Source organism: Acomys minous (assembly GCF_964271855.1).
Source record: "Acomys minous genome assembly, chromosome: 16".
NCBI lineage: Eukaryota > Metazoa > Chordata > Mammalia > Rodentia > Muridae > Acomys > Acomys minous.
Window position 1 is genome coordinate 71,146,140 of NC_140498.1, and position 12,371 is coordinate 71,158,510.

General features: G+C 43.4%; 1 protein-coding gene and 1 pseudogene across 2 annotated transcripts; both read left to right on the forward strand.

Moving 5' to 3' along the window:
* Positions 1-4,042: 4,042 nt before the first annotated feature.
* LOC311587186 (olfactory receptor 2AE1-like) lies at positions 4,043-5,788 on the forward strand (annotated as a pseudogene). Its single transcript has 2 exons — positions 4,043-4,109; positions 4,979-5,788. The product of its transcript is annotated as an olfactory receptor 2AE1-like (transcript).
* A 4,036-nt stretch (positions 5,789-9,824) lies between these two features.
* LOC311587187 (olfactory receptor 2AE1-like) lies at positions 9,825-10,760 on the forward strand (the record flags this gene model as incomplete). The annotated part of the gene is made up of 1 exon (XM_084763679.1): positions 9,825-10,760. One exon carries the CDS (start codon positions 9,825-9,827, stop codon positions 10,758-10,760), a length of 936 nt encoding a protein of 311 aa, XP_084619805.1.
* Positions 10,761-12,371: the final 1,611 nt, after the last annotated feature.

Below are 12,371 nucleotides of genomic sequence, written 5' to 3' on the forward strand. Positions count from 1 at the left end.
GGGGACCCACCATGAAGCCTGAGCTGGCCTTCAACTACATCTTTGTAGGGGCCTACATCCAGTCCATGCTAGGTCCTGCCTTGTGTTTCAGTGTCCGCAGGTCCCTCAGGGCCCTGCATAGTTGGCTCAGTTGGTCTTCCTGTGAGGCTCCTGTCACCTCCAGGGCCTTTTCTCTCTTTTTGCCACCAGTTTACCGCAAGGGTCCCTACACATTGACCAAGGTTTGGTTGTGAGTCTCAACATCTGCTTGGAGGCACAGCTGGGTAGAGCCTCTCAGAGAACAGCTCTGATTGTCTCCTGTCTGCAAGCATAGCAGACTATCATTAACAATGTCAGGGGTTGTTTCTCTCCCATGAGGTGGGTCTTGAGCTGGACCAGGCATTGTTTTAACCTTCCCTCAATCTCTTCTATACCTGTTCTATATTTATCCCTGTACATCTTCTAGGCAGGGTGAATTTTGGGTCAAAGTTTTTGTGAGTGAGTTGGTGTTCAGGTTCTGGTTACTCCAGGTTCCAGCAGAAGAAATCCTGCTGACCAAGCCAGGAGAGTCAGTCCTCAGAACTGATAATCCTTATCGTTTAGGTATTCTTTAATCCTCTTCTCCTATTTTTTCAGTTAGTCGGGTTATAAGGGATGTATGCTCACTTAATAAGTTTGTAATAAAATATATTGTTTAAGAAAACTGAGTCAATACCCCTGGTACTTGGAATCTCATCTAGAGTCTCTCTCACATCCCCCTGGGTGCCTGCCATGACTTAGGTCTCCAGGTTGTCATGGAAACTGCCAAAAGTTTCTCTTTTCTCCACAGACCTTTTGTCCTCCAGTCCCTGCTCTCCCCAGGTCTGCTCTCCTTGCTCATATCTCGCAGTGTTTCCTGTCCTACTTTGTTCCCTCTCTTCAACCACTAGCCCTGTCTAAACCTTTCTGAGTGAGGTTTAAGCATCCTCCCTTGGATCCCTCTTGTTACTTATCCTCTTTGGTTCTGTGCATTGTAGTATGGCTATCCTGTACTTTATGGCTAAAATCCACTTATAACTGAGAACATACCATGTGTGTCTTTCTGGGTCTGTGTTACCTCACCCCGGATGATCCTTCCATTTGCCTGCAAATTTCATGGTTTCTTTTTAATAGCTGAACAGTATTCCTTTGTGTAAATGTACCACAGTTTCTTTACTTTTTTATTCTTCGGTTGAGGGACATCTGGCTTGTTTCCAGATTCTGATTATTATGAATAAAACTGGTATGAACATAGTTGAGCAAGTTGTATGATTGAGCGTCTTTTCAGTATATACCCAGGAGTGGTATATCTGTGTCTTGAGGTAGAGCTATTCCCAATTTGCTGAGAAAGCACCAGCTTTATTTGCAAGTGACTCTACAAGTTTACACTTGCACCAGCAGTGGAAGAGTGTTCCCTTCTCCACATCCTCACCAGCATGTGCTGTACCTTGAGTCTTTTCTCTTAGCCATTCCGGTGGGTATAAGCTGGAATCTCAGAGTCATTTTGATTTTCATTTCCCTGATGACTAAAGATACTGAACATCTCTTTAAGTGTTGCTCAGCCATTGATATTCCTCTGCTGGGAATTCGGCTTAGCTCTGTACTCTCTTTTTTATTTGGATTATTTTGTTTGTCGGAGTTTACTACTTTGACTTCTTTATGTAATTTAGATATTACCATTCTGTCCAGAATTCCAGTTAATCCAGTGGATGGTATCTGATTGGTCAGAGAGCCTGCCTAGACTGTGGAAGGCCAAGTGTGGCTAAAAGATGTCACTCACGTGCAAAGAAGAAAAGCTACTAAAGTGAACACTCTGTCAGATGTAGGGTTGGTGCATTCTCTTCCCAGTCTGTAGGCTGTCATTTTGTTTTATTGATACTGTTCTTTACTTTACAGAAGTTTTTCAGGTTCATGAGGCCCCATTTATTCATTGTTAATCATAAAGGCTGAGCTGTTTGTGTTCTGTTAAGGATGTTGTCTCCTTTGCCAATGAGTTCAAGGCTCTTTCCCACTTTCTCCTCTAATAGTTTTATTGTTTTATATTAGGCTCCTGGATCTACTTGAACTTTACTTTGTGCAGGGTAATAAATATGGATCTGTTTTCATTTTTCTACATGAAGACATCAAGTTAGACCAGCATCATTTGTTGACGGTGATATCTTTTTTCCATTTGTATGGTTTTGGATCAAGTGGCCATTAGTGTGTGGGTTTATTTCTGGGTGTTCAATTTGATTCCATCACTCTATCCTCCTGTTTCTATACAGTAGCATACACCTTTTGTTACTGCTGCTCTGTGGTACATTTTGAGATCAGGCATGAAGATACCTCCATTGCTGTTCTTTCAGCGCACCAGTGTTGGAAGGCTCACAACTGCTATAGCTCCACTTCTAGAGGATCTGACATCTCTTTTGGCCTCTGTGGTGACAGGCTTATGCACATAACACACCTATACAGAGGTGTCTCCTTCTCACAGGTGATTAATATGCAGACCTTCACTGGGTGTACACACCTTTAACCCAACACTCAGGAGGCAGAGGCAGGTGGGTCCCTGTGAGTTCGAGGCAATCCTGGTCTACAAAGTGAGTCCAGGACACCCAGGAATACACACAGAGAAACCCTGTATCAAAAAAAAAGACATACTCAGATCTTCTCTCTGTACAGTTTTCAGTGCAGTGGTTACATCTCACAGCTACAACACATGAGGGAGGCATACCCATGTCCAAGCCTCAGCTAGAATTCCACTTAAGCCACTGGGTGGGATGTGATTAGTCAGAGAGCCTGCCTAGTCTGTGGAAGGCCAAGTGTGGCTATGAGATGTCACTGATGTGCAAAGAAGAAACGCTACTAAAGTGAACACAGCTCTCCTGGGACACAGCATTCTGTGGAAGGCAGCACTTGTCGCGCCCTCCCACCGGCAGGAATGACGCAGACACCAGGATCCTTCTCAATCGCGCTTTATTGGGAGCGCCCTTGAAGCTGAAGCGAAAGACCCCGAATGCCCACAAGCACGTTGTTTAAATACTGTCTGTATGTGGCATTTCAAAGTCTCATTGGTTGCATTTGAATGCCTCATTAGCATGCCTCATTAGCATGCCTCATTAGCATGCCTCATTAGCATGCCCCATTAGCATGCCCGCAGTCCAGAGGGCTGTGTTGGAGTGCTTCATTTGCATACCCCTGTTCGGGAGGGGTGCATTGAGAGGGCTTATGTCTGCGCATGTGCGGGAGCGGTAATGGTTGCCGACAAATAGTAAAGGTCGCCGCCATTATCGGGTGTGGCCGCGCCTTACAGCACTAGTCCAGTGCAGACTCAGTAGCATCATAAACCAGAGGGGAGACAAGACTCCACACAACCCCAGGCCCTTTCTTTCACCCCATGCATCTAAGTGGCAGTCTACAATTTTATTTTATTTAAGTATATACTTTTATGATGGAGTGTTGGTTTGCATGTTTGCTTTGTGCACCACAGGAATACCTGGAGTTCTTGGAAGAAGGCATCAGATCCCCTCAAACTGGAGTTACAGAGAGTTGTGAGCCACCATGTGGGCACCAGGAACTGAACTTGGTTTTTACAAGGTCAGTTAGTGTTCTAATACACTGAGTCATCCCCACAGCTGAAGATTTTTGTTATCTAAGAAGTTGCTCCACGTTTCATCCTTTTTAAAAAGTTGAATTTATTTTATTTGTGTGTGTGTGTGTGTGTGTGTGTGCATGCACACGTGCGCGCAAATGTACTTAATGAGGCCAAATGTGAATGTCAGCTGTTCTCCTTACTCATTTTCCAACTTATTTTTTTTTATGATTTCTTTATTTACTTTGTCTCCAGTGTTCTGCTTGCATGCATGCCTGCACACCAGAAGAGGGCACCATATCTCATTTTAGGTGGTCATGAGCCACCATGTGGTTTCTGGGAACTGAACTCAGGACTCCTGGAAGAGCAGACAGTGCTCTTAACCACTCAGCCATCTCTCTAGTCCTTTCCGATTTATTCTTGAGACAGAATCTCATATTGAGCTTGGAGCTCACTGATTGGTCAGTGAGCCCCATGACTTGCCTTTTTCCACCTCCTCCTGGCTGGAATGATAAGCACATGCTGCCACGCTGGCCCCCTGGTGAGTGCTTGAGATTGAACTCAGGTCCTTATACTAGTGTGACAAACATTTTACTGACTGAGCCATCTACCAACAATGAATTAGTAGCTTTTCTATGTGCCAGTAATGAACTTCCGAAGAAGAAAACCTTGAAAAATATCCCAATTCTACATAGTTTATAAAATACCTAGGATGAGGCTGCAGAGGTGGCACAGTGGTTAAAGCAACCAAGAGTGAGTGATAGATCAGTGCTCACTGCTAAAAAGAACATTCATAGCACTCCTGTGTTTCTGATATTATCATGTAAGAAGGGACAAGTGTTGTGCATAAGAGCCAGAAAATAAAGGAAAGTGCTGCAAATGTTGTCTTGTGGGCATGGCACAGCCTTTGCGATCAAGATCCTGCAGCACATAGGTGTGGTGGCCAGGTCATTAAGTCCTCACTTCTGAGGCAAAGTCAGGCAGATTTCTATGAATTCCAGACCAGCCTGGTACACAATGAGTTCCAGAAGGTTCATAACTGTATAGTTAGTCTGTCTCTCTGTCTGTCTCTGTCTCTGTCTCTGTCTCTCTCTCTCTCTCTCTGTGTGTCTCTCTCTCTGTCACACACACACACACACACACACACACACACACACACACGGAATAAATAAAGCAAAGAAAAAATGAAATCCACTTTCCTCAGATTTATACAGATTGGTCCAAAGCACTCAAGATATCTACACATAATCTCTTGAATCGGTTCATGCACACAGACTTCCACCTCTTCTTTCGCCCATGTCCAACTCTATGAATCTCTACTGCAGATGTTTTTCTTCATCTGACTCTTTTCTCTCTTCCTACCTGAGGACCTTTTCTGAATAAATTCTACCCCTATTTGTAACCCACTAGTAAACACATGGAGGTGGAACCAGACCTCTCTGGAAGACTTCATCCTTCAAGGGCTCTTTGATGACTCCTTCAACCACCATTGTCTTTTCCTCTTCACTATGCTGGTCTTCTTTACCGCAGTGAGCGGCAACACCCTCACCATCCTCCTCATCTGCTATGACTCCCATCTGCACACACCAATGTACTTCCTGCTCAGTCAGCTGTCCCTCATGGATCTGATGCACCTCCTCACAACTGTCTGCAAGATGGCTAGCAACTACCTGTCTGGCAAGAAGTCCATCTCCTTTGTGGGCTGTGCCACCCAGCACTTCCTCTATCTGTCTCTGGGTGGTGCTGAGTGTGTCCTCCTGGCCTTCATGTCCTATGACCGCTATGCTGCCATCTGCCACCCCTTACACTACACTGTGCTCATGAACAGAAGAGTGGTAGTGATGATGGCTGTCATGTCATGGTTGGGTGCAACTGTGAACCCCCTATCCAAAGGGCCATCTTAATGAGCTTCCCCTTCTGTGGGTCAAGGGTCATCCACCACTTCTACTGTGAACTTCCAGCTGTTGTGAAGCTGGTGTGTGGGGACATCACTGTGTATGAGAACACAGTGTATGTCAGCACTGTTGCACGTCTTCTCCTCCCCATCATTCTCATCTCTGCAACTTATGGATTCATTCTCCACAGCATCTTCTAATGCATTCTGGGAGTTCAGCAGCTTTCTCTGCTTGGGATTATAAGCCTGTGACATCCCACTTCATATTTGTGATGTGGTTTGACCTGGGGGCTCCACGTATGCTAGGCAAGCACTCAACAGACTAAGTTACAGTACCTATGTTAAAAGTTGGCCATAGTCATGTATACCCTATCTCCCCAGCTGCAGGTAGGTAATGGGAAGACAGAATGATGCCGGAAGCTTCCTGGACAGCCAGTCTAGTAATGTCAGTAAGCTCTAGATTAATTGAGAAACTGTCTACAGCAAACAAGATAGAGTTCTACTGGAAAAGAAGCTGGCTACCACCTCTGGGCTCCACATCTGTAGACATATTGGGTAACACATGTATATGTGCACATTCATCACACACACACACACACACACACACACACACACACACACACACCTACACACAACAGGTGAGCCAGGCACCCTTAATATCAAAAGAATGGCAGGATTACACACAGGAGCAAACTATGGTTTTTACAACCCTTAAATCCAGTGTGGAGATTGGGGTGTGAGTAACTTTTCCTGTGTGACAGGCTAGCACTACAGCAGAAATCAAATTCACTGTGTCCCAAATTTTAGAGCGCTATAGCCAGCTTTCATCATGAGAAGTGGCTTATTTTTGTGACTGAGCTATTTCTGGATCCTGAAAACAAGTAAAACATAAGCCAGGGAGCACATGGACACCTTGCCACAGTTTAGGGGTTGGCAGACAGCCTCCAGGATCAGTCTTTATTTGTGTATACATGTTTACCTTTGTGTACATGAGTGTCTGACAGTACATGTGGAGATTTTAAGTTTACATAAGATGTCTTAAGTCCCTTGACACCTAATATTTTTGTTAAATAAATTTTTTAAAGTTTATATATATATATATATATATATATATATATATATATATATATATATATATATTTAACTTATTGCACATATATACAACAGACTATAGCAAAAAAGCCATGACACAATCAGGAATTATATAAATGTTACATTCTTAGTGGACACTTAATATTACTGAGACAGTACATTTCATGGAACCTGCAACCCACTAATTGACATGGGCTGGCCTGCAAGCAATTTGCAGATGTCTTCTTGCCTTCATTCCTCCCCTGTCCTTGGACTTAGGACATATGTCCTCTTTCATTAGGCTCACTTGCTTTCTCTTGATCAGAAAATGTCCTGCAAAGAAGTTTAACTAGCTATAACATAGGATTGTGAGGGGTACAGTGGTCAGGGCACTGTCATCTATGGGGAGTGTGGAGTTGCATCACTGGTGAACTCTACGGAGAGTTAGTGTTAAAAGCCTGTGGTAGGCTGATTTCCAATCTACTTTATCTATGGAGATTATAGCCTCTCGGGTTGGGGAGACTTGAGCCTATCTGGTGGACTAAGTTACAGCCAAAGATTCTTTCCTCCCACAGGATGATGGCTTACACATGAGCAGTATCTGACAGTACTGAGACTTGCAGGCACCGTGACTGATTAATTCTCTTGAGTCTTGCAATACAGACATCAATGTGCTGTTTGCTTCTTTGCACTCTAGGGAAACCCTCTTTACTAGATGTTTGCTCAGGCTTTGTCAGGATGGTTGGATGGAAAGAGGCAAGAGAGATCTTTATTCCAAAACAGAACACATAGCTCCAGCAAATGTTCATTATGGTTAATTGATCCCTAGTGAGAATCGTCCTACATTGGGCCCAGGGCAAACTATTTCCAGATACCTTATTCCTGTGACCCCACAAATGATCTCCAAGTAAATCAAGTCTTAGGAAATTCATTTCTCACAGTGAAGAGCAAATAATAGTTAGTGTCTCTGGTAAGTGTTCCCAGAAGAGATCAAGGATGTGTCCTTTGTGGGAAAGTCCCCATGTTGTCAATTCAGCTTTGTCAAATTGGCTTAGCTGTCATCATAGGCCCTCTGGGCTTGCAGCGGTTTCATTTCTAATAGAAGATGCTCTTCTTCCCTCATGGCTGGCTCACGCCAGGCCATGTCCATTCTGGTGTCTTTAGCTACAGTTAGGAAACACTTGTACAGTCAGAAAGGGACTTCTTGACTGGATATACTGAATTAAACCTTCATAACAGAAGGATGCGAGGATAGCTCTAAGAAGAGACTTTTAAGTATCTAAAACATCAAGGAAATCCAGATCCTACTTTTTCCTGGGAATGCGATGATTGAAACTGTGTCACATTCCTGAAAATTCCCATTGCCCTACACTTGAGCTGGGTTAGAAAGGTCTGCAATAGAGGCTTAGAGTCAGAGGAAGCATTCTGCATGACTGCACTGCCCAACTCCCAAGTGTAGAAGAAACCTTGTTGCTCAGTCCACCCTGTCAATAGGCTGACAATGATAAAGACGTCAGTGAGATTGTCCTGCTATTTGCTGGAAGGGTTCCAAGTACGAATGCTGGCTGTGGGAAGTGAGACAGAACCATAGGTTCTGCTTTTCCTGTGATGCTGCTATTGGGGTAATTATTGAAACTCCACTTGTTAGTGACTATCTCCAGGGTTGGAGATGGAAGTGTGATGTGAACCTCAGGAAAAGCTTGTTTGGAGGGAAGAGTAGCCAGTGTGTGTGTGTGTGTGTGTGTGTGTGTGTGTGTGTGTGTGTTTCAGGGTGGACTCTCCTGCCAGCTCCATTACACACATATGTTTGTTCTCAGCCCAGATCTCTGCTGAGGAAATTCCAGGTATGATAATATTAGCCTTGTGGTGTCCTGGAAACCCTTGTAAGTAAGATCGTTATTAAGTGTCTGTGAGAATTTTCCCCAGGAACACATCACACACACACACACACACACACACACACACACACACACACACACAGTGTCTACTCTCCCTAGAATCCATGACAGACCAAAGAAATTACTACACCAAAGTTCAATTTGGTGAGGCAATGAGTTTATTGGAGTCTGGGAGAGTGGCTACTTGCAGGAGCAGGATGAACTGAAGAGTAGCAGCACATCAGAAAAGCTTATCCCAACACCGGTGAAGATTCATGAGATCTACAGTGCTCTGACACTCTCTGCATGACCTGCAGGCTGCCCCAGCGGTAGGAGAGTCTCTTCTTAGCAACTTGGCTGGAGAGAGTCTTCTGCCTCTGCAGATGTTTACTGTTTATACACCCTTGGAAATGGAAGGGACCCTTAAGACTCTTGGAAATTTCAGCTTTTCTAGATGGGTGAAATTTGTTTAGTTCCTACATTTCAGGAGGCTCTTCTCTCCTTATGGAGGGAGTGTTTCACTTAGGAGGAAATTACTACAAGGGAGAGAGAGAGGGAGAGAGAGAGAGAGAGAGAGAGAGAGAGAGAGAGAGAGAGAGAGAGAGAGAGAGTTGTAATATCAATTTATATTTTTCTTTCTTTTTTCTTTTCTTTGAGTCATATTTCACCATGGAAATCAAGGAGCTTATCTTATTTGTATTCAGGTGACAACTGGATAAACCAAAGATTGGCTGAAGAAGGCTACAATCCTTTCTCTTGTTCATGATTCACAATTTTATGGGCACGAATATAAGCTGGATATATCTCTGACTCATTTTCTGGAGCATGGACATAGGTGCTTTGTTATGTTTCGTCTTACTAGTCATGTGTTTCTTTAAACCATCAGCTCTCAACCTGTGGGTTACAACCAAAAATATTTACATTACGATTCACAGCAGTAGCTAAATTAAAGTTATGAAATAGAAACAAAAAGTTTTATGGTTTGGCCGTGCCACGACATGAGAAACTATATTAAAGGGTCTCACTCACTAATAGGAAGACTGAGAGCCATTGCTTCAAAGTGTACTTAAACAATATGAAATTCAGTGACTTATATGACTGTCCAATGTAGGACCAAAACTCGCTAATCTTTTAAGGAAAGAAGGGTGCAGAAATAGCAACTTTCTCTCCTGACAGTTTCTTATGTGCAGACAATATATCTTCAAAAATTATAAATAGATATATACTTGTACAAAAATGTCTACATCTGATCCAGTATATCTCAAATGAATTTATACAATATTTTTTAAAATGTGCAAAAGAAAGGTAAAAACTTCACATTTTTTGCTGCATAGAAAGTTCTTATTGTGAAGTTGTGTTTCTTGCATAACCCTTCTGTCTTATCTCTGTTCCCACAGGAGGTGAGGAAGAGAGCATGTGGAGGTGGAACCAGACCTCTCTGGGAGACTTCATCCTTCAAGGGCTCTTCGATGACTCCTTCAACCACCATTGTCTTTTCCTCTTCACCATGCTGGTCTTCCTTACCGCAGTGAGCGGCAACACCCTCACCATCCTCCTCATCTGCTATGACTCCCGTCTGCACACACCAATGTACTTCCTGCTCAGTCAGCTGTCCCTCATGGATCTGATGCATGTCCTCACCACTGTCCCCAAGATGGCTAGCAACTACCTGTCTGGCAAGAAGTCCATCTCCTTTGTGGGCTGTGGGGTCCAGCACTTCCTCTATCTGTTTGCGGGCAGTGCAGAGTGTGTTCTCCTTGCCCTCATGTCCTATGACCGCTATGTTGCCATCTGCCGCCCCTTACACTACACTGTGCTCATGAGCACAAGAGTGGGAGTGATGATGGCTGTCATGTCATGGTTGAGTGGATCTGTAAATTCCCTAATCCACACGGCCATCTTGATGAGCTTCCGTTTCTGTGGGTCAAGGGTCATCCACCACTTCTACTGTGAATTTCCAGCTGTTGTGAAGCTGATGTGTGGGGACATCACTGTGTATGAGAACACAGTGTACATCAGCAGCGTGATACTTCTCCTCCTCCCCATCATTCTTGTCTGTACATCCTATGGATTCATTCTCCACAGCGTCATTCGGATGCGTTCAGTTGGGAGTAAGAAGAATGCCTTTGCCACATGCAGCTCTCACCTCATGGTGGTTTTCCTTTGGTTTGGTGGGTGTATATTCTCCTACATGAGACCTAGGTCCCAGCGCACCCCATTGCAGGACAAAGTTGGCTCTGTTTTCTACAGCATTGTTACTCCCACTCTGAATCCATTGATTTACACCCTCCGCAATAAGGATGTTGCTAAGGCTCTGAAGAAACTGTTGAGGAGAGACCTTCTCACCTAGTGGCTGCATTGTAGTTTTCCAGAATGTATACGTGAGTAGGATTTGCCTTAATCTGATTTGAGCAAAATCCTGATGTTTTTTGATTAGCGCATCAATAACATAGATAATGTGTAATTCTACTATTCTAATAGGATTTCCATTATCCAAACTGATAGAACAACTGCCACCATCTAGAAGCTTAACTGGATCTTCTGGCTCTAAGATTGGCACAGAGTATCCTACAAAACACTCCAAGTTTTTCAATATTGACCAAAACACATGAACCATTCTCTTCTCTGGAAGAGGAAATTCAACCATCTGTCCAGACACACAGTCCCCATTTCCCCCTCTTAACTGAATAAACTTCCATTACCTGTTAGAGAAATTCTATCAGTCCTCAGGTGGTGTGAGCCCTCAGCTTTTCCAAAATAAGTTTTAACTTCCATTGATTGGTTTCTGACTTCAGATTTTTTGGTTTTGCCTTCAATTTTCTAACACAAACACCTTGGGTACACATCATGAAGTCTTGAAGGACATTAAAATAAAGTAAAACCAAAACCCAAACACAATCCAAAAAAAATTTTTTTTAAATTTAAACGTGGGATAGGGAATGGAGCTCAGTTGGTAGAGTTTTTTGCCTAGCATTCATGAAATCCTGGCTTACCTCTCCAGAAGAGAGTGGATTTGGGCCTGATAGTAGATCTCAGAACTCATGGAGATTAAAAGTTTATATTCATCATCAAGTACAGAGTGAGTTTCAGTCTCAAAATTAACCAACCCAAACTAAACCAACCAACGAGTCAACTGCCAAGAAGACATGTAAAGGCTAATGGGATTCCCCAAAGTTTTAGCATCCACCATGATGGGCTCTAGAGAAGGCTTCAAGCACTGTCTGGAGTAAGTATGGCAGGAGTGGACATCCTTGTTTGTTCCTGAAAAATTTTTTTGCACTGATGTTTTACCTGCATGTATGTTTGTGTGAGGTTGCTGCATCCTCTGGAACTGGAGTTACAGACACTTTGAGCTCTCATGTAAGTGCTGGGAATTGAACCTGGGTCTTTTGGAAGAACAACCAGTGCTCTTAACTTCTCACTCATCTCTCCAGCCCCTGCCTTCTCCGGATTTTAATGGAAATGAATCGAGTTTCTTTCTGTGTAGCGTGATGTTGGCTATTGGCTTGCTATAAATGGTCTTTCTTCTTTAAATTTACATTAGTGTTCTGCCTCCATGTGTGTCTGGGTGAGGGTGTCAAGTCTCTGGAGCTGCAATTACAAAACAGTAGTGAGCTACCACGTGGGTGCTGGGATTTGAACACAGGTCCTTTGGAAAATCAGCCAGCTCTCTCAAACACTAAGCCATCTCTCCAGCTCCTAAATGGTCTTTCATATGTTGACGTGTATTTCTTGTGTCACTAGTCTCTCATGGGTTTTATTTTATTAATGTATGTTGGACTTTTCTCCATCTAATAAGATAATCATGCAGCTTTTTACTGTTTTAGGATATTTATGTGGTTGATTATGTTTTTGTATGTTGCACTGTCTCTGAATCTCTGGGGTGATGACAGCAATAGTGGGTAAATAATGAACCCCATTACTAGTTTTTCAGATCAGAGTGGTCTGCCTTGAAACTATA